Source organism: Triplophysa rosa, linkage group LG21 (assembly GCF_024868665.1).
Source record: "Triplophysa rosa linkage group LG21, Trosa_1v2, whole genome shotgun sequence".
NCBI classification, from domain to species: Eukaryota; Metazoa; Chordata; class Actinopteri; order Cypriniformes; family Nemacheilidae; genus Triplophysa; species Triplophysa rosa.
The window spans coordinates 16302708-16325858 of NC_079910.1; the positions used below are offsets into that span (position 1 = coordinate 16302708).

The window sequence follows — 23151 nt, forward strand, 5'->3', positions numbered from 1 at the left end:
AATGAATTATTTAAAATGATAGGATTTAAAAAATGACTATAGTATACTATGCTATAGAATAAATGTACAGTTGTACTGTAAAGGTGTAGATGGTAAGAAACTATTCTGACCCCAAGAGACTCATGAGTGAAGTGTAATGTAATCTGGTTTATTCAAATCATATTTTATAAATTCTAAAAACCAATAAAGTGTTACCACAAACGTTTTTTCACAACAAACCTTATAGGGATCTTTAACAATACTTTTTGTTTGCTGTGACAAAACACAAAAGCACAACCCAAACATATAACCCTTTAATACATAACCCTTTATTGTACGTTTTAAAAGGAATTAAGGTATACATCGAAACCACTCTCAGTTATAGGTACAACTCTTCAATTACACAAACAACTACATGCCACCAATTAAAAAAACAATGTAAAATGTACAAATGCCCTGAAATTAACTTTCAATTACATTTTTGAGGTGGATTCAGCAATGCATCATGATGGGAAAAATATTTTTTAAGAACGGGGTGAGCTGTGGGTCTGGCCCTTGACTCCATTAAATTGTAACTGAAGCATGTCTGTATGTTTAGTTCACTATCACAGGGTCAGACGAGTATAAATATATATATATATATATATACTCAGAAACATTCTCTGTGGTGAGGTGCACTGCAGACATAATGTATGGTTGTGCAATCGGTTACATTCGCCGAAACTCACCAACAAGTGGGCCTGGTCACGTTGAGCTGGGGACATGAAAGTTCTGGCTGGAGGGCAACATGATACACTCGGGTTGCTTCAGAAAAACTAGGTCATAAGGATATATGACCCTTGCCTATTTTTTATTACAAGTGACCAAACCCTGTGCAGGCCAGCAGAGGGTGACCAGCCTATAGGAGTGCAGCACTAACATGAACACAAAGACAAGACTTTAGGGTGTCAGATGGGGCTGGGAAGTTATTAAAGAGATCCAGCAGGTTGCAGGTGCACAGTTATTTTACTGCTAGTGCAATGGCTAGGTTTACATAAAACAACTGAAGCGATCAAGTAAACATCACAGGTTAAGATCACAAAAAAACAAACTGGTATAAAAATGATAAATTTAAAGTTAAACTTAAAGGCCCGGTTTCACAGACACGGCTTAGCTTAAGCCAGGACTATGCCTTAGTTAAATCAAGATATTTATGTCGCTTTTATAAAAATGCCTCAGAAGAAAACATTACTGGTGTGCATCTCGAGACAAAACAACGGCACTGACATATTTTAAGATATTTCTGTGCAAGTTATAATCAGTTAAGACAGGTCACACATTCATTTTAGTCTGGGACTAGCCTTAAACCTTGACTGTGAAACCGGGGCATAATGTAAACAAAAAAAAATTAACACTTTAGAGGCAGTATGCAATGATTTAAAGTGATGTAATATATAAATATATATACTGTATTAGCATTCTAAGTTGGTTTACATGCACATGATTCAAAATGATATTTAAATAAACCTCAAGTCGCTTTGGTAAATAAACATCTACTATGAACAGTTTGCAACAGTGAATGCAAACATAAACCTTTGAAACGAATATACAGTGCACATCACAACATATAAGTTCCTATCCTTAAAATAAAATAAAATTAAAGAAAAATTATATATTGTTCTTGTGAGCAAGTGCTGTATCGACAATTTACAGAGAACTGCACTTTGAGCGCTTTACCCCTAGGGGGCGCCAAGTTCCTTTCAAATGGTCGCCCTTTTCGAAGACTTGAAATTAAAAATACACTTTTCTGTCATTTTCCAAATTGCATTTAATTTTCAAGACTCTAAAATGTTTCCCTCTTCCTTCATTACCTTTTTGCAAAATCTTTTACTGCTTTTTTTCGCTCTTACACACCCTGCCCTGTTACATAAAACCGGTCAAGTTCTGACATTTAGTTGACACTAGGACAGTCAGTTTTAGGTTCATTTATATAAAAAGTGCGTCGCAAATTTATAATTTCCCTCTCCTATAAATTCTTAATTAAAAAAGTAATGTCTTTCGTAGTTAGTCAACCACATATTGCTATGACAGATAATCCACCTTGTCAAACTATATACCTAGGCCCGGTTTCACAGACACGGTATAGCTTAAGCCAGGACTATGCCTTAGTTGAATTAAGATATTTATGTCGCTTTTATAAAAATACCTTAGAAGAAGACATTACTGGTGTGCATCTCGATCAGTGCGGCACTGATATATTTTAAGATATTTCTGAGCAACTTATATTCAGTTAAAACAGGTCACACATTCATTTTAGTCTGGAACTAGCCTTAAGCCTTGACTGTGAAACCGGGCCCTAATGTTTTTATCCATTGACAGCCATAATAGACACCTTTTAATTGTGTGTTCCAATGTGCTTATAAATCCCAGATAAGCTTTTTTATCCTCTGTTGGTCAAGGGTTTTGTATAAACATACTGTACACTCATTCAAACACACACCATTCAAAAGTTAGGATCATTTACTTATTCTTTTTATATTTTTTTCCACATTTTGGAATAATAGTAGACTCTCATAAAATAGATAACATTCATTTAAAAATAAAATTAAAATGATTTTTTCATTAAAAAAAAGTATTTTAAAATAAATACAGTTTACATTTTTATAGAATTTTTTGTTTTGTAATGAAATAAACTAATATGTTTTTTCAAATAACTCATTTTAAACATTCAGAGATGTACCTTCAGAGCAAAGTGTTTTTAAGATATAAAAAAAAAAACATTTCAGTCAAGTGACTCTAAACCGTTTTTTCAAAGGGTTCCTGTAACTTGACTGGTAAAGAATATAACTTACAACTAGGGCTGTCACGATTATGAAATTTGGCTGACGATTAATTAATTTTAGAGCTTTGACTTTTAATTCTCATAGATTTTTTATTCAGCTTTGAAACGACCATATTGTTCTGAATATGAAGACTATGTTCTTTTTCTTGGAAATACATCGGAAAAAATTGGGTCATCAAACTTAAGGTTTAGGCTTTTACCTGTCAATAATACAACTGCCAAATACTTGTGAATGAAGTAAATTGATCAGGAGTGATTTGAAGCCGTCATTAAAATGCTATCAGTCATAGAAAAGCTTCTAGTCTGTTTTTTTCTCACTTGCAAGACTACAATAAAAGTTTACTTCTATGTTAATGAGATTTTGGTAGACTGGTTTTCACACTGAAATAATATTAGATTGTACTGCAGGTTATTTTTTATGGTATATGCTTTAGTTTTTTTTTTAAAGTGATTGTGTTGTGGTGGTACATTTTACAAGTATTACCATGCTTTAGTTACAATACAATAAAATATGCAATATGCAGATGCACTACAGCTCCCCCTAGTGTCTTCTATAGAGATGTGCAATAATTGCGATGAAACCATCAATAATCGTGACAGCCCTACTTACAACACCAATGACATGGGTTTAAGAACACACAAAGTTTATACCTTGAATTCAAATGTCTGTCCAATGCAAAAGATAATTAGTTAACATACAGTAGTAACTTGTAAACTATGTTTGCCTGCTTTTGTTCAGTGTTGCACATTCTGAATCCACAGATGAAGTTGTTGTGAGTGAACTTCAGCGGTGTAATGGCAGGCTTTGTCTCCTCACACAGATTACCAAATGTGTCTATTTAACATCTTCTTGACTGAAAGGGTAAGACATTCATTTGTGCCATCAAAAACGCTTTACGTTGCGATGTTCTCTAAGTTTTGTCGGCACTATGCGATCCGTAAGCCTTAGCGGTCCAGATCTGAAAGTACTTCATAACGACCCAGTCCGACTGTTCGGCTGTGACTCGGATCTGTACGCACGAAGCGTTCGTGTTCACCAGTTTTTCAATATCTGACTTATCGAACTGTCCTTGTTGAAGTGAACCCAGCGTCTCTAACCCTGAGCATTCCATCTTGGACTCCGTCTTCACCAGAGTCCTCCCAATCTCCACTACAGCAGAGGCGAGCGAATCTTTCCCATCCAGCCCCGTTTGGATTCGCACACGGGAGACCAGCGCTGGCTTGTGAAAGGCCACGAGGAAGTAGCTTTCTGGGCCGATAGGGGACGTGCCCCAGAAATAAGAAGAGTCTTGGTTATAAGCCTGGTCGGGCGTGTAGGTGGAGAAAGCCAGAATGTTTGTGTCAATGTCTGCTGGCGGGTTATCGGCGAGTTCGTCAACGAAGTCCTCGTCCTTCAGGTGATTGATCGTGCCTTGAAAAGACGAGTACGTGCCTATATGCTGAAACAGAGACGGACGAAACCGAATGGCTTTGTCTTGCATCAACAAGCTGCGGAAATGTGTCAACAGGAAGTCGCAGGGCATCTCCTGGTAGAAATTATACAGAAAGCGCGCCAAAGTGGGCAGGTCACGCGAATTGTAAAGTTTCCCGATGTAGCCCAGCTTGGAGAATTCCAGCGTGGCCCACTTCGATGCGTCCAACGAGCGAACGTGCTCGCGTATGCTCGAGAGGAAGTTTCTGGAACAGGTCACGTCGTCCTCCAACATGATGTAGTATTGGGAGAGGTTGCAGCTAAAATGGAGCAAAAAGGAGTAGTCAACGTTCTGCTTTGAACGGAAGGTCACACGTTTGGGAGCGTCGTTGAAGTTCCTCTTCAGGCCCGTAAGTGGAGGGTAGCTCCCCTGGCGGGCGTGGATGACCAACAACTGGCCTTTGGAGAGGTGTTGGGAGAACTCCTCCGTAATCGTCTGGACGGTCTGCTGGACCCAGTTGAGGTCAAAGTCGGCGAGAAGGACGACTACCACCATTTCCGCAAGTTCTTCCTCAGAGGATTGAGTGAAGATTGATTTAAGGGTGCTCTGAAGGTAACTGCCTTTTTGCCTCTTCACAGACGCAAGTCCAACTGTTAGATACTCTGCAAAGTGACATTTACATTTATGCAATTGGCAGACGCTTTTATCCAATACTATACATTTGTTTCTGAGTATGTGCAATCCCTGGGATCGAACCCATGACCTTGGCATTGCTAGTGCCATGCTCTAACCACTGAGCTACAGGAAAGTCACTGGTTGCATTTAAGGAACTCAGATTGTACGATTTTACTAAATTAAATGTTAAAGTGCTTGGCTCCAGATGCATTTTGCTCCAGATTGAATGTATTAAAATTGTGTGCATGCCAATGATATCATAAATAGATAAACTTACTCTTGGGCTGCTGAGGGTCTCCTGCCAGAAGTTTAATGGAAACATTGAAACGCAGGTAATGGCTCTCAATCTCTTCAGGCCAAGTCTCTCTGTCCCAGATCCAGGTCAATGACTGCACATACAATAAATCAATCAATATTGGTACAGCAGTGAACCACAAAGCAGATTTATTAGCATAAATACTTTTGTACGAATGTACGAATGTCATTGCATTAGAAATGTCAGACAAAGAGGCAAACAATACTTGCTTCTTTCTAGAAAACTAACTTAAAGTCCCAGTGAAATTAAAAATGACAATTCTTATGTTTTCAAGCGTTTATATTATAACATTATATATGATCAATGTGGGTAATTTTCTTTTTAAAATTCATGTACCCTCATAATCTTCAGTTAAAATCTGAAAATGCACTTCCGCCCTGAAATGACTATCCATCTCAAATGACTTAAATTAGACGGCTTGGGCGGAGCATCCGTTAACTCCTCCCCTTCAACTGTCAGACTGCTGCCAGTTTCAATTTAAAATCAATGCAACAGCTGTTTTTACACATCCAATCAATTCGCGGTGAAAAACGCAAGCCACGCCCACTCATTTTCTCCTTTGAAATTCCTTTTCACTCGGAAATGTGAGTAAAAACGATCGCAACTTCTGGTTCATGGGGCCTTTAAAGTGTTCACCCAAATATGAAAATAATGTCATCATTTACACACCCTCTTGTCATTTCAAACCTGTATGACTTTCTTTCTCCTGCAGAACACAAAAGAAGATATTTTGAAGAATGTTGTTAACTGGCCCTCATTCATTCGCATTGGTTTTGTGTCAATACAATATAAGTAAATGGATGCCTGCGCTGTTTGATTACCAACATTCTTCAAAATATCTTCTTTTGTGTTCTGCAGAAGAGAGAAAGTCATACAGGTTTGAAATGACAAGAGGATGAATAAATGATGACAGAATTTTCATTTTTGGGTGAACTATCACTTTAACTTGTCTGAGTCAAGTCACTTTTGAATGGGCCGGTTTATTTTTCATTCTCTCTTGTTAAAGATCAAACAAAGACGGTGTTTTACCTTGTTTTCCGACGGTGGTCTCCGCATGATGTAGACGCTGGCCAATATGAAAAGACCAGCCGCTAACTGGACCAATGTTTTCAGATGGCATCTCATCCCCCAGCTTTTTCTGTCTCTGAACACACAGACAAGCACCGATTTAAAGGGACAGTCTACCCAAAAATGAAAGTCTATCATCATTTACTCACCCTCAGGTTGTTCCAAACCTGTATAAATGTCTTTGTTCTGCAATGTCTCTGTTCTGATATTTGGAAGAATGTCAGTAACCGAGCAGATCTCATGCCCCATTGACTCCCATAGTATTTATTTTCCCTACTATAGCAGTAAATGGGGGGCGAGATCTGCTTGGTTACTGACATTCTTACTTTGAATATCTTCCTTTGTGTTTAGCAGAACAAAGACATTTATACAGGTTTGGAACAATCTGAAGGTGAGTAAATGATGACAGAATTTTCATTTTTGGGTAAACTATCCCTTTAACTTTCACTCATTGAAAGCATGTAATATGTATTTAATGTAATATGTAAGAACTTGTGACTCCTTATGTCTAAACGCTATTTTTCCAAAATGTTTGATCATACTTAATCAGTAGCTGCATTGTTTAATTATTCACACGGCCATGTTTAAATAATTCATTGCTTGTTATGAATCATTTAGCTCAACATTGACATTTACAGCATGCCTGCTGACCTGGGGAGCATGTTTCTAGATATGTTAATATGTCTGTTGGCTTTACATTTTTTGTTATTTGTGACACGCTACATCATTATGAGACAATTGAAAGCCAAGGCGCGCTATAAAAATGGTAAAGGAAACACACATATGTCTTGACTACAATCAAACGTTAACATTTTGTGACAATATTGATACCTGATAGTGAGACATGTCATCAAACTGGTGTACATGGGCTCATAAAACACAATATGTTATGTTTGTTTGAGCTGTCACAAACCATAATGTGTAATGCTAACTCTTAACATTCAAACACATGACAACTTGTAATCTTAACAAAATGACATTTATGAAAAGCTCAGTTAAACCCTTCATTGTGTGTTTGTTTCAGTGTAAGTTGGTGTGGTTTTATTCTATTCACTTGTTTACCCAACAGCTCTTACAAGAATGTTCAAAAATGAAAATTCTGTCATCATTTACTCGCCCTCATGTCATTCAAAACATGCGTGACTTCTACTGCAGAACACAAAAGAAGATATATAAAAAAAAACTTCCAACTGACTTCCAGTATGAACACAAACCACAAAATATTTTATGTTACAGATGAAAGAGTCATATACAGATTTTGCATGGCATAAATCAACATGTGTCAGGACCCACTCACCTTCGTAATCATACTTTAGATTTAATACTGTCTTACGGTATAAATGTGGACGATGTTAAAATCCTTCAGCAGAGTGAAGACATTTCGGATCATTATCTGGTATTATGTTTGCTTCACTGGCCTACGGCTGCAAATAAAACTCATTGTTACAAATATGGTAGAACAATAACTTCAACTACCAAAGATGCGTTTCTCGATAATCTGCCCGAATTATCTCAAATTGCTAGCATGAGAAATAACGTTGAAGATCTTGACATTACCACTGAAAATTTTAATTCCACCTTCTCGGTAACGCTAGACACAGTTGCTCCTCTACATTTAAAGAAGATTAAAAATGGCAGCCCCACACCGTGGTATAATGAACACACTCAGGCTCTAAAGAAAGCGGCCCGAAAAATGGAGCGCAACTTTAAGAAAACTAAATTAGAGGTATTTCGTACAGCATGGAAGGATAGTATTCGAAAATACAGGAAAGCCCTAAAAACTTCTAGATCCGCCTACTTTTCATCACTAATAGATGAAAACCAGCACAACCCTAGGTTTTTATTTAACACAGTGGCTAAATTAACAAAAAATAAATCGTCAGTGACTTCTGATCCTGTATATCAGCATAGCAGTGATGAATTTATGAACTACTTCACATATAAAATGCAAGATATTAGAGAAAAAATTATAACAATGCAATCAGAAGTGAAACCCGCTGAACAAACAGCGCCCTTAAGGAGAACATGCAATTATTTTATACCGTAGGTCAAGATGAGCTGTCTAAAATTATTAGATCATCTAAATCAACAACATGCATACTAGACCCTATACCTACAAATCTACTGAAAGAGATGCTCCCAGAAATTATAGATCCTCTTCTTGGTATTATTAACTCATCTCTGACATTAGGACATGTGCCTAAAGCATATAAGGTGGCTGTTATAAGGCCCCTTGTCAAAAAACCCCAACTCGACCCTCGAGAACTAGGGAACGACAGGCCTATATCGAATCTACCTTTCATATCTAAAGTTCTGGAAAAAGTAGTTTCAACTCAATTATGCTCCTTCCTCCAAAGGAATGACATCAATGAAGAATTCCAGTCTAGATTTAGAGCATGTCACAGTACAGAGACTGCTTTGATCAGAGTTACAAATGATCTGCTATTGGCGTCTGACCGAGGTTGTATCTCGTTATTGGTGCTGCTAGACCTTAGTGCTGCATTCGATACCATTGACCACAGCACACTCCTACATAGACTCGAAAATTACATCGGCATTAAAGGAATAGCTTTGAAATGGTTTAAATCTTATTTATCCGACCGTTTTCAATTTGTAGCAATAAACAATGAGGTGTCACGCAAATCGCAAGTCCAGTACGGTGTACCACAGGGCTCAGTCTTAGGGCCTCTGCTCTTCGCATTATACATGCTACCTCTAGGAGATATAATAAAGCGACACGGAGTTAGCTTTCACTGTTATGCTGATGATACTCAACTTTATATTTCCTCAAAGCCTCATGAAACACAGCAGTTCCATCGAATAATGGAATGCATAGTCGATACAAAAAACTGGATGAGTAACAACTTTATAAGCCAGTCTTGTCTCATTGTTCCAAGGTTACCACAGCGAGCAGGATGCAGTTCATGGCCTGACCTGATGGTAGAGCGGAGAATGGGAAGCGGCGACCTGACAAGAGCTGAGATGATAGAGCTGGATAAAGAAGGACGCGGTCACCTGACACGTCTTCATGGCCTGACCTGATGGTAGAGCGGAGAATGGGAAGCGGCGACCTGACAAGAGCTGAGATGATAGAGCTGGATAAAGAGGGACGCGGTCACCTGACACGTCTTCACCACAAAATTTCAAATGCTATTAGATTATTAATGATAATCTTAAACTATAATTTATCGTATTAGTAAATGTATTTATTTTATTTAGCCTTGTTGTGCAAGCTCTGTGGAGCTTGTGCAGAGGCAGCAGCTTTTGCCAGAGGGGAACTGGAATACCCTGGTTGGGCCTGGGTTCTCCTGAGGTTTTTTTTCTCGATTAGAGTTTTGGGTTCCTCGCCACCGTTTGCATACTGTTTTTGCACTATTTGCCTGGCCGGGGGGGCTGCTTTAGAATTTAAAAGTTTTACTTAATTAATATTGCATATAGGAATTTATAGTCTGTTATATTTGACCTGTGCTTCTCTCTCCTTTATCTTAAATGTCTGTGTACGTGAGTGTGTGCGTGCGCGACCGTGTGTGTGTGTGTCTAAGTCTATGTGTGTTAGTACGTGTGCATATTGTATGTGTGGAGTGTTTTGTATGTGGGCATGTCTGTCTTCTGTGTTTTCTACTTTTTCTTGTTTTTACAGGTACAACTTTAATTGTTTTGCTTGTAGTCAATATGTCTTATGTACAGCTGCTTTGTAACAATGAAAATTGCAAAAAGCGCTATATAAATAAAGTTGAGTTGAGATAAGAGTAACAAATTATGACATTTATTTATTTATACCTTGATTGGGATTTTGAGGTATTTGATACCAAACCTAAATCATCCGTGGAAGTGCTGTAATAATAAAACGCTAGCCTTCAAGCAACAGATAGCTGGTTGTGCTGTCGAAGAATTTGTTCAAATATTAACAGGCGGTTAAAAGGTTTGCCATTATATAGCATAACTGCTGCGACAGCAAACATTCTACAAAAAGCTCTTTGTGCCTTATAATAACCATTAGCAAAGGTGGACTTTGTCTCTCCGTGCGTTGGCCATTGTGTACTTTATTTACACTGGATGAAAGCATGGGTCCACGGACACAGAGACTAAAATTGAATCTTATTAACATGCAAATAGTGAGAAAGTAAACCAGGGAAACAGGTCCTGTCGGAAATGAGTGAATGAGGGTGAGTCTGACTTTTGCTTCTACTGGTTACATACCTTAAACCTCATTTACAACTCAAACGAGTCAGGGCAGCTCTTCTTCAAATACATTAAAAGCAAACCTTCGAGCAGATTTTGGAAGGCATAAGTACAAAGAGCAGGTGTATATGTAAAGGTGTAGTCCATCCTTGTCGCGTGTGAAATACATCAAATCCCAGATTCCTATAGCTCAGCCTGTAGACCTGACATGCAGCGATGTCAAGATAATGCGTTTGATGTATATACTGTGCCATACTACAGCCTTTATTGGTATTGTGTATAGCCTACCATTAACATCGTTTCTTGTAGACATCCCTCAACTTTGTCTTTCAATAATGCTTGACTTACCAGTCATTTCAATGCATTTAGTAAGAAAATGCATTCACAATGAAACCAAAGCACATTACGATGAAATACACACACCATTATCATATTTGGTTGATGGGTAGTAATAATGGGTCACTTACATTAGTCATCATTTTACACACTAATGGGTCACGCCTTACATTAGTCATCATTTTACACACGAACTCCAAAAGTGTGCGAAATAATACAAATACACAGCACGTTACATGAAATACGTGTCTAGACATCTAGATCTATTTCTTGGCTATATGCATTTAAAAAGCAGCACATTTACACAGATATAGCAAACAGTACTTTTTATTCCATGTTTTTGAAAGTCCAAAAATCCAGTGCCTACACCCGGCAACGCGCTCGTGATGCCCATCACTTGATTTGCATGTTTGCCTGTGATGTCCCCAAATACAATTGACAGTAGCTAAGCAATTTACTGTGTGCAACACGCAGGTATAAACGGAACTGAGAAACAAAGAGACGCTGAAGTTTCATTTTGAGGAGTAAAACAAACTTTTAAAGCCACTTGCCTTTTTACAACCTGTACAGTTATAATCCGTTCATGGAGGATTTGATATGAAGAGAGTTTGTCGCTTCCTGTCGTCCTTCAGTCGCTCTTCGCCTTAAACCTCAGAAGTTCAACTCGCTTATCTGGAAGGTGAGAGTCACTTGAGGAGCGATTAAAGCTTGGTTTTGCCTACAGCAGCATACGTAAATACAACCGGACAAAGGTTGGGTGAAATAACTTGTCACAGAAGTATGTTAAAGTCTTGTTGAAGCCAGTTCCTCGTCACCCTCACAACCAACGTCACCATGCACAGAGGTGGTTCCTCTTCATCCGACTGAAACACTGCCACTCTTATAGAATTGTTTTTATTGTGGTGACAGTGTAACAACCATGGCTTTTTTGCGGACTTATAATTTATATCATCTTAGTTTTAACAAAACCTTATTTCTTCTAAGGGTAGCCTACATTGTGCTGAATGTCTTTATTGTGGCTATACAATAATGTATATAATGTAAATAAAAATGGTAAATCAATTAATCGTTAGAAAAGTTAATCAAATGCTGTAAATTGCATGTGTCATATCAAACTTTAAATGTTTATTTTTATTGGAATACATGTACAGCCTACTGTACACAATTTCTTTAGATAACCGTTTCATAATAAGCGTTTAAGATTTCAATTGATTATTATTGGGATAAACTACATCTGTTACTAAAAAGTCTGAGAAAGTTAAATGTTTATCTATAGCAACCATGTTTTAGTGAAACCATAGCAACCACCACGGTCCTACAATAGTAACCATTAAAAACATCAAACATACAAACATAACTACTGGTTAGTACTGGCTAATAACTAGTTGCTACACTTTTACTAAACCATGGGTAATTTCCTATGAGTTTTATTTGCATATGGTACATATGACATTTATTATATAACCTCATAAATAAAACAATAGTATTACATTTATGTACAGTAATACAGTACATCATTCACAAAATGTTTTAGGCAGCAGGAGGTGACACATATAGAGGTGGAGCTGAATGAGAAAGCTCTATAATGATTAACAATGTCTCAATAATGTTGTGATAGACAAGAACGATGCATTTGTAACGTTAGCCTTATCTGTAAATTGCACACCAGAGATTAGACATTCTTCATACCTCTAAAGTAAAAGACATTTTGAGGTGATTATACATACAGTATGTGGGACAAGTTGTATTACAGTAGCTGAATGTGATGTCATGTTGTGCTAATAAAGAAAGCCTGACAGATTCGCAGTCTACAACTTAAAAGAGTTTTATTATAAAATAGTCCTGGATGGTTTGGCTACACTTTGCAGTGTCTGAGAGGCTACTATCCTCAATGTGGTCAAAAATATGGTTGACTTCTGTTTTTTGAGATGGATATCATTTTAGCTGTCAACATTAAGAGTCTGCAAAACACTGCTAAGTATCGAAACAAAACCTCGAAGAGCATGTTGGTTTGGCGGCTGCTGTTTGACAGAGACCACCAGCCTTCCTTCACTGTCAGGGTCCTCCTGCAACAGTTCAGCTAGAATCAGGGTCCTATTGCCCCTTGTGTACAGATAAGCCTTCCACGGCAGAGTGTCCCCTGGTGTGAAGGCCAGAGTCTGGATCTTCACCAGCTGTAACGCAGCCTGTAAAGTATCAGGAGTGGTTCTGGGTCGAGTGTAACTCAGTGTTTCTCTGTGTAGAACCTCTAGGTCCAGCCATGTTCTCTCAAAAGACTCATGGGATAGAGGAGGACCCAGATATAGATTTAGCTCCTCTTGGTCATCCTTTGGGATGGATGGGGACACATCTTTACTTACTGAAAATCAGAGAAATACGGAGAGAGAGGAAGTTTTCTTGTTTTATATATATATAGACACAGTATATATATATATATATATATATATATATAATATTACATAATGAATAATATATTAAATAATAATAATCATAATAATAGGAAAATATAACTATCATGATTATTTTTCCATTATTTAATTATAATTTATATTGATTTAACTATAATATGTAAATTAAACGTGTTCTCTAAATGTTACATTCTCTTATACCTGGTAACAACTCCTCTTCAGCATTGTTCGATGGCTGTTCGGGTGATGATATGAGGGGGGTTTGAATACATAAATCTGGTGCAGACAACGGGCCAAGAGTGTTGAAGTTTGAGACCCATTGACTAACTGGTTCCTGTTGGTGACCGGTGAGAACACTCATGGACGGATCAGATTTTGGTCCCATCACAACTTTCCTTGTCTGTTCAACTCCCTGTTGAAGAAGTCTGTGGTACAGCAAAGCTCGGTCACGCACACACATGTCACTCTCTTCCTCTGGAGGTGAACCAAAAGACAAAAAGGTGAACGAAGCGACAAATAAGCAGACAACTGCTAAAAGGCATATTTTGCACAATGAACCATTTGTAAATGTAATCTTTTAAATAATTTAAGAAATATTCATATTACAAAATTATTACACAACACAGAAATGAGAATTGGGGGAATGTTCATGGTTGTCAAAAAGTTCATTTGTTTCTATACTGACTAATATACACCATATGGTCAGGCTGTCAAACGATTAATCGCGACTTATCGTAATAAAAGTTTTTGTTTACATAAAATATGTGTGTGTACTGTGTATAATAATTATGAATATATTAATACATACACATACATGTATATATTTAAGAAATATTTACACGTGTATATACATTTTTATAGTTATATATAATTTATATTGTATATAAATATAAATATTTAATGTATAAGTTTTTCCCCTAAAATTATACATGAATGTGTGTGTATTTATATATACATAATTATTATACACAGTACACACACATATTTTATGTAAACAAAAACTTTTATTTTGCAAACGATTAGTCGCGATTAATCATTTGACAGTCCTAATATATGGACAAAAGTATTGGGACATTCACTACAACCATTTTCCCTGTTTTCTCTTTACTCATTATTATTCAATTCAATTCAATTCAATTTTATTTATATAGCGCTTTTCACAATGTGCATTGTTCCAAAGCAGCTTTACAGGAGCAAATAAGAAAAACACAGAAAGGTAAAACACAGCACAGTGCATGGTGTTTATAGACCAAGCAAGATCATTATAATAAATAATATATAATAAATAAATGCAGTCTCCCGGTGAGCAAGCCAACACTGCACTGCTCTGCTGTGGCGAGGAACCCAAACTCCAATGCTGAATAATGGAGAGAAAAAAAACCTCGGGAGAAACCAGGCTCAGCCGGGAGGGCCAGATCTCCTCTGACGTGTCATAGCTGCAATCAGTGACCCCGACCAAAGCCACCGAGCAATTATTACACGGCTCGTTGGAATGCTTGATTTTATTAGCGACATTTGCAGGTTCGTTATTCCCAGATAACAACCACTCAAAACCAATAACACACGGTAACCCAAATGCAGCAAATCATTTTGACAGGTTTTTTTGACTAATTAAATATAAATATGTCTTTTAATAACATTAATGACATTATATTTACAATTGATTGAACCAAATTGCCTGTTCGTGACTTTTGAATGTAGTTTCTTACCTTAAAACTGAAAGTAAATGGCTTTTATTCACGGAAAGGTCTGCATTCGGTAAAAATGAGCTAATAAAATATTTCAAATTCGCATTTCATGTCCAGTTTTTTTCTCATGTGGCAAGTAGCCGTGTAATAAGCGGGATAATGTACAAGCAGCCGGCTGTTATCGTGAAATAAGCCCCTTCAGTGTGATACAAGACCCTCCGCTCCGTGTCGGGTCCTGATCACCCGACATTGTGTGATCACACTGTCACACAATCCTGATCGCATTATTTCTGCGATGATAACCGTCTGCCTGTACATTATCCCTTACAACAATCTGAATCAATCTGAACAAAAAGATGTATTCATTCCAGAAAGGGGTTTTTCTTTAATCAGACTGCGTCAACGTTGAACATCTTTTACATACCAATACAGTGATGTAAAAGTCGACCCAGCATGTCCTGAGTCTCAGCGGGACGGCAGAGGAACATCTTCACTGCAGCCGTCAGTAGCTCCATCTTCACTGATGAAGAGAGTTCTGTTTTCAGCCCATCTATATACACCTCCAGCACATAGGGGGCGCTACTGATCTGTTCACCATGTTCTCCCAGCAGCCATAGCAAAGCCTGTTTTGCCTAAGAGAAACAGGATTTCTGGTTTGAAGGTGGTCCAAAATATGTGTACAATTTTCAGTGATAATGTCATGGTCCTGCCTCATTGTCCTTGATTTCCATGTCGAGTGGCAGGATCTTGACAGATCCCTTATGTTTAGTGTGAGAAAGTCATGGTTTGTTTACCATTGACATGACATGTGCTTTCTCGTGTCTTGTCATTGGCCCCACCCCTCTCGTTTCCTGCCGTGTCTCATGTTCCTCACCTGCCCCTCATTATCTTCCTTTGTCTGTCTCCCTATTTAATGCCCGTGTGTTTGCCGTCTTGTGCGGATTCGTTGTTCAATGTTACGGCCTGAGATCTTGTACTATGTTACGGCCTGAGTTTCCTGTTCAACGTTTTGTACTGCGTGTTATACTACGTTCACATCCCGAGTTTCATGCGTCAAGTGAGTTTCCTGTGCCTAGTGTGATTCGTGTGCTCCCCTTGCCTAGTTTGCTTATTTGATTTATCCTGCCTTGACGTTGTGTCGTGTTTTGTTTAGTTTATTTTTGCCCCAACGAGGGAAGTGTTTTATTTCAAGTTTTGTATTTTAGTTCGTCCTGTCAGACACCCCCTCGTGGGTATTTCCTTTGTATTTATAATTATATGTTATTTAATAAAGTATTTGTTAACCCCTTATCCCCCGCCTGCCTGCACTTGGGTTCTTCCGCCACGCTAGCGGTGACAGATAAAGTACAGAATCTTCTTATACCATTGCTGTCTTATTTGTTTGAATCTGATTGGTCAACAGCAATTTCACAATCGAGCTAATAAAAGTTCTGCAACTTCCTGGTCTGAATTAGAGTTTGACTCCCTGATTCCAATGTCTTACTAGACGCCTGGACAACGCCTTACTGACCTGCAAATGACCTGGGTGAAGCAGCATTACTGTAGATGGTCAAAACAAAACAGTGGGTAAATCGTCTGTCAAACGATTAATCGTGACTAACCGTTTGCAAAATAAAAGTTTTTTTTACATAAAACATGTGTGTGTACTGTGTATCATAATTATGTATATATAAATACACACATACATGAATAATGTTAGGAGAAAAAATTATATATTTAATATTTATATACAATATGAATTATATATAATTATAAAAATGTATATGCACATGTAAATATTTCTTAAATATATACATGTATGTGTATGTATTTATATATTCATAATTATTATACACAATACACACATATTTTATGTAAACAAAAACTTTTATTTTGCAAACGATTAGTCGCAATTAATCGTTTGACAGCCCTACTCACCTCGCTATCTTGAGGACAGTCAACACAGGCCTCAACGGTTTGACATACAGCGGCTGTACTCTGAGGACAGAACCACACCAAATCTCTGAACGTCTGTATGACGGCTAAACAGAGAAAGTGTCAGATTAGAGATACTGCAGCAGGACTTACTAAACTAAAACACATTTGTCATCCGAGCTGGAGAAGGTGATTGCTAAAACAATTTGTGCGAACAGTGTGAGCCACAATCTCACCAATGTACTTAGCAATAGTAGTAACCTTGAGAAAGAAATGTACAAAGTAAACACTGTTTGTTTGAGTCGTTATCTAGAAGGCAGTTGAGATGAGCTTTAGAACCGTTCTTTCTTACCTGATGTGATGTGTTCCTGTTTCAATGCCAGCAGTCCGGTCAGGATATCCAGACATTTCTCACTATACGTCCGTGCAATACGTCCTGCCAGAGAATATTAAAAACTTAATGTAAATGATACGTTTAGCTTTAAACGTAATAGTAATTTTGGTCATTGAATTTCCAATTTGGCAGTGTTGTAGAAATCAATAAATACTTCTAGAACTTACAAGTTCGTTCAAATGTTTTGTTTCGTTCTTGACAGAAAGAGGTTGTGTGCAATACTGAACTAAACTGAGAATCACTTATTTTTTATTTATCATTATAAAACGGTCAGTTCTGGTCCTTGATTCTAATTGGCTGAGCCGAGTTCTAAGCCGTTAGAAAATACCCTGATTTATAACGGCTGACCGCATTACATAGCCTAAATATCACTTTATTTACTTTATTTGATGAAACCTTGCTACGCATATGGAATAACCGTTTTATAAAAGCAGTAAGCCCCGCGAAGCAGTGGGTTACAGTGCATTTTATAACAGCTGAGGGGATTTTATACAACGCCCTTAGCTGTTATAAAATGCACTGTAACCGCGGGGCTTATTGCTTAATATATTTATTTCATTATTAAATTTGAATTGTGGCAACAAACAGGATGTTATATAAGCAGAATAAATTAAAATTTCTAATATTTATCAAGTTCATACAATAAGTGTACTAGTGCTTTTTTAACTATACAGTATCTCACAGAAGTGAGTACACCCCTCACATTTTTGTAAATATTTTATTATATATTTTCATGTGACAACACTGAAGAAATTACACTTTGCTACAATGTAAAGTATGGAGTGTACAGCTTGTATAACAGTACAATACATCAATTCTAACATGATAACGACCCCAAACACACCTCCAAGACGACCACTGCCTTGCTAAAGAAGCTGAGAGAAAAGGTGAAGACCTAGGGCCGGTTGCATAAAGCACCTTAAGTGTAATTTTCCCTTATGTGTGTCCTTAAGTATACCTTAAGTTTTACTTAAGTTATTCTCCTATTGTCTTTGCTAAAGGAAAATCACCCCTTGAGTGTCATACTTAAGGGAAAAACTTAAGGTGCTTTATGCAACCGGGCCCTAAACCCTATTGAGCATCTGTGGGGCATCCTCAAACGGAAGGTGGAGGAGCACAAGGTCTCTTAACATCCACCAGTCCTGTGATGTCGTCATGGGGGAGTGGAAGAGGACTCCAGTGGCAACCTGTGAAGCTCTGGTGAACTCCATGCCCAAGAGGATTGAGGCAGTGGTGGAAAATAATGGTGGCCACTAGGGGTGTAACGGTTCTCGGTAAAAAATTGAACCGCACGGTTCTCCGTGAAGAACGGTTTGGCACGCGCTTGGACCGCGGCTCATCTTAAATCTGATGCTCATTTATAATATGGTTCGTTAAAAATTATAACAAATGACAAAGTTCAGCTAATGTATGTTTGTCGATGGATACACATTTAAGACCTACAACAAATCAAATAACGTAGACACATTTCAATAGGATTGACGTATGCTGTAATATGACCAGTCATTTATGCTTTCATCACCCGGGTGTTGTGAGCGCGCGAGTGCAGGTGAGACCTGAACAGCACATGTTGCTGTTTAAACTAAACTCATTCAAGCCTTGCCAATTTAAACATTTAAGTGCAAGATGATGCAGAAGAAAACTCGCTTGCGCGCTGTGAAAAGATCCGAAGCACGCATAAGGAAAGTCTCAGACATGGCGCAAATATTGAGTTGTCTTTGAAGCGCTTAAATGGACAGATTCACACACGAAGTGGGTCAACATGCCCCTCTTGTCCAGTATCTTAACAAACATAGTAGGTTATGTCTCAAGTGAACGGATGAAACGGACGAAAAACAATGCACGTGTACAGTATCAGTGTACTGGATCTGTTGCATTCCTCTTAAAGAAGGGGTGTCCAAAGTCGGTCCCGGAGGGCCAGTGTGCTGTACACCTGTTCGAAGTTTCTGGTCTGCCTAGTGAGACCTTGATTAACTGGTTCAGGTGTGTTTGATTAGGGCTAAAGCTAAACTTTGCAGGACACCTGCCCTTCAGGACTGACTTTGGACACCATTGTCTTAAAGCGACATTGTCTGTTAAAAGTCAAGGTCAAAAGTCAACTGCTTGTAACTCAATAGCTGCTGTAACTTCAATTATGATTCATCTTTATTAATTTGTACATATGCAATGTTATGTTTTATTTGATTACTTTAATCCATTTCTACCTTAAAAGGTATATATACAGTTACTTATTTTATTTTCTGCTTTGCTCTGTTGTTTTATTGGTGCTGTTACTTGTAGCTTGATTATTTGTTCTTATTTTTATTTGTCAGTAGTCCCTTTTCCCTGAATATATCACAAACCGAACCGAACCGTGGCCCTAAAACCATGACACAAACCGAACCGTGAGTAATTTGAACTGTTACACCCATAGTGGCCACGCAAAATATTGACACTTTGGGCCCAATTTGGACATTTTCACTTAGGGGTGTACTCACTTTTGTTGCCAGCGGTTCAGTGTTGTCACATGAAAAGACATAATAAAATATTTACTAAAATTTGAGGGGTGTACTCACTTCTGTGAGATACTGTAAATAATCAATGTGTAATCCATGATACGTAAGACAATTCCATTTAAATTCAATCTCTTAATAAAATGAATTTTGCACAACCCAGGTGAGAACTACAACATAATTGTTTACTATTATTTCACATCTTGCAAGATGTCGTACCTATAGCAGCAATGGCAGCCTGGGCCAGCTCAGGAGACACATCCGTGCAGTAACTTCTCAGCTCCTCTAAAACCAAAGTCACGTTTTCATCATTCACCAGCTCCACCAGGATCTCCATCTTGCGGAACTTAATGTAACTCGGTTCTGAATAAGCGCAAAAGAAGCGTTTGTAATGCGGCGCAAAAAGGCCCGGCTGACTTCGCATGACCTGCTGTACATGACAGAGGCCAGCAAACCGAAGTTCGCGTGATATAGAACCGCACATGGTCAGCAGGGCGCCGCTTGTGTGCTGGAGGGCGTCGGCCTGCACCGCGGGGTGGGCGGTAGCTAAATGAAGGAAGAGGCGGAGCGTGGCAACAGCGACGTGCGCGTGGGCGCTTTGGAGAAAAGCGTCCAGTAGGCTGAGGATGTCGAATAATTCGTCATCGCTGCGAGGACGGTAGCGTAGCAGGAAGGTGAGGACTTCACTCTGCCCCCAGCTATCCAGGTCCTTCATTCTGAAGAAAAAAATACAATAAAAACAAAAACTCAACCACAAGAAGGAACGTCATTAACCAAGTCATAACCAATAATAGTGTATCAAAACCCCAGAGTAATTTAATGGCAGAAACAACACACCTGTTGAGAAGGTGATGAGCAATGGGTTTGTTAATAACCACACCACCCTCATCCTTGAGGATTTCCTCCAGGGCACGCAGACAATTCACCACAACCACAGGGTCTGGGTCTCTCAGAAGAGCGTACAGCTCATTTACTATACTGGCATCTAGAAAACACAAATCCAGCACAGTATTCATAAAGCAGACACTACACACCCATAGTATGGCTATGCAAAACCAGCGAGACTGTCTACACCCTGCGTAGGAGACAGGAAAATGACTGTGTAAACCACATATCAATGAATCTGTCACACTTGACCCAAAACCGCTAAAAATGTATGAAAGGAACAACATTTTCTACAAGTATCTGATGCTGCAACAATAGAGTCACACATCTGTGGAATGTGAAGTCTGGCCTGTTTTTTGGTTCCCTTTAGATCCCTTCTGTATTTAAAAGAAAGCTGATTACAAGCTGAACCAGCAGGTTTTGCTCGATTTTAGGGATAATTCACAAAAAAGTGAAAATGTTTGTAAAGGTCTAGAATAAAAAAAAGTGGATTATTTTAGATGAAAGTAATTGCTACTTTGTTAATATTCTGTAGATTCCGCAATTGATTCTTTAACTAGAAACACTAACATATATAATTACATTTAAATTCAACTAAATGTAAGCAAAAGATCTAATTGTAAAGACAAATTTAAACATGCAAATGAGTTCTTTGTAGTACCTATCTCTATGTTGGGCTGAAGACTGTGCATTTTGGCACAGCCCATCACAGCCACCCTTCTTACGTAACTGGCCTTATCACGCAGACCAGCAACAATGGGCTGCTCTATGTATTCTGTTATTCCCGGCATTCTGAAAAATAAAAAAAAACAATATGTACATAAACAACGTAATAATTAGGGCATCTAGTATTTATTGTGGAAATTCGTTATGCAATCCATTTTTGTTTTTTCACAGTCTGCCAAAAAGGTACACAAATGTGGCGGCAGCAAAAAAAAGTCTTTCAAAACAATTGAATGTGTTAAAAAATGAACCACAAGTAGATTTTTACTGAAGTGTATTTAGAAGAAACTCTGAGAAAGTGTGAAATGCCACCACGACAGTATTCTGGGTAGTTTTTTAGGAAGTTAATAGGCAGATGAACCCACCCACAAAATAAGAAGAATCTTTTCTATATGTCTTCTTACCACCTACAGCACTATTTGGTTTTTTTCAATAAATTTATTATTACTGTGCATGATGGCAAAAGGTATGGTCTTCCACAATAACTTTATAATCCAGACAATCCAGACAATGCAACCCCCCCAACCGAAAACTATACAAACCTGAAATTGCACATGTTCCTCAGGGCCAGTCCTCGCACCATTGGATTAGGATCAGCACAGTCCTTGCGGAGAGTGTTGATGGCCAGCAATGCAAGGTCAGGCTTGTCACTTGCATAGGTGCACATATACAGATATACCAGCTTCTTCTGAACAATATCAACTGTGGCACTGGCTTTCACCATGTCCATAAATAAAGAGGAGACGTCCAAACCCTGCGTCATATACCTACAAAAAAAATGTCTGAGAAATTTCCCATTTTTTTCTGTCTAGAAGAAGAAGTGGGTGTAGAATAGTTCAAAAAGAAAATTCTGTCAAATCTAAAAGCTAAAATGGAAGTCAAGCTTTTGCCCAAACAGAAACATACAGCTTCATAAAACCTCAAATTAAATGCATATGTATTTATTTTATGGTAAAATTGAACAGCTCATGCAAGATAAAAAAATATATATATTATAAATATATTAGAATAAATATAGGTTCTTCTGCAAAAACATTATGTTTTTTCTAAAGGCAGATGATCACTTTACAGACCTGATGACTCTAGTGATGTAGTTTTTGTAGCGGAGACGGTCTGCCTGGACATTGGGGTTGGACAGAGCTCGCTTGAGCTCTTTCACCGTCTCCTCGGATCCAAAATACGGCATTTTGCTCTCCGCAAGTACCTGTCACAAAAGGGTCGCTGTGAAATTAAACTTCATCTCTTTCATTTAATAATCCCTTGCATGCAAGCGTTGTGAAATAATTTAACTGTACATTTATCACATTTGGTGATGTCTTCCGGTTTTATTCCAATAATGATCATATCAACATAAGCAATCATAATAATTGTCAGTTTGACAGCACAATGACATAACCAACGTATCGTCACATGACAGCTTTTAGATCTAAATTATGGACAAATAAAACATATTATAGATTACACACCAGAGGCAATCATAAAGAAGTAAAGTATCATACCTTATGTGTTAAACCCTAAAATGTGAAGTGTAAAATGACCAAAGAAATCATCATTATAGAGTATTGTATACCATCAGATGAGTATGTTTATATTACTCAGGAAGTTGGAAGCCAGAATAAATACCAGGGACCACTTCCGCTAAACACTTTTTAATTTCAAAATAAAAGGCGTCAACAAATGAATAGTTTATTTGCAAAAAAGATGACTCCTTTTTAAAATAAAAATCATCCTTTTTAATAAGTCATATGTTTTTAGTGTGATTTATTGTGTTAGTTACCTGAATTTAACAAATCAACTGCAGTTTGATTGATATTAATTGTAATGAACAATAAAAAACATGATTTTTGAACATTTTTAA

At 37.9% G+C, this 23151-nt stretch overlaps 2 protein-coding genes across 2 annotated transcripts; both read right to left on the minus strand.

The window, feature by feature from the left end:
- Positions 1–288: 288 nt before the first annotated feature.
- On the minus strand, positions 289–11752 carry zgc:101663 (alpha-1,3-mannosyl-glycoprotein 4-beta-N-acetylglucosaminyltransferase C). The gene is made up of 4 exons (XM_057362920.1): positions 11341–11752; positions 6233–6347; positions 5165–5276; positions 289–4874 (listed from the first exon to the last, which is right to left on the minus strand). Exons 2-4 carry the CDS (start codon positions 6326–6328, stop codon positions 3712–3714), a joined length of 1371 nt encoding a protein of 456 aa, XP_057218903.1. The 5' UTR covers positions 6329–6347; positions 11341–11752; the 3' UTR covers positions 289–3711.
- A 195-nt stretch (positions 11753–11947) lies between these two features.
- Positions 11948–22900, minus strand: ap4b1 (adaptor related protein complex 4 subunit beta 1). The gene is made up of 11 exons (XM_057362911.1): positions 22793–22900; positions 22367–22497; positions 21836–22060; positions 21232–21362; positions 20523–20670; positions 19905–20401; positions 17152–17235; positions 16803–16906; positions 15310–15517; positions 13399–13671; positions 11948–13148 (listed from the first exon to the last, which is right to left on the minus strand). Exons 2-11 carry the CDS (start codon positions 22477–22479, stop codon positions 12730–12732), a joined length of 2202 nt encoding a protein of 733 aa, XP_057218894.1. The 5' UTR covers positions 22480–22497; positions 22793–22900; the 3' UTR covers positions 11948–12729.
- Between the last annotated feature and the right edge of the window lie 251 nt (positions 22901–23151).

Coding starts and splice junctions, on each gene's coding strand:
- zgc:101663 (XM_057362920.1), bottom strand. CDS start 6,328: ATGAGATGCCATCTGAAAACATTGGTCCAGTTAGCGGCTGGTCTTTTC. Junction 5,277..6,232: donor GACCACCGTCGGAAAACAAG/GTAAAACACCGT, acceptor TTGTATGTGCAG/TCATTGACCTGGATCTGGGA. Junction 4,875..5,164: donor AGACCCTCAGCAGCCCAAGA/GTAAGTTTATCT, acceptor GTCACTTTGCAG/AGTATCTAACAGTTGGACTT.
- ap4b1 (XM_057362911.1), bottom strand. CDS start 22,479: ATGCCGTATTTTGGATCCGAGGAGACGGTGAAAGAGCTCAAGCGAGCT. Junction 22,061..22,366: donor TACATCACTAGAGTCATCAG/GTCTGTAAAGTG, acceptor TTTTTTTTGTAG/GTATATGACGCAGGGTTTGG. Junction 21,363..21,835: donor AGGAACATGTGCAATTTCAG/GTTTGTATAGTT, acceptor TTTATTTTTCAG/AATGCCGGGAATAACAGAAT.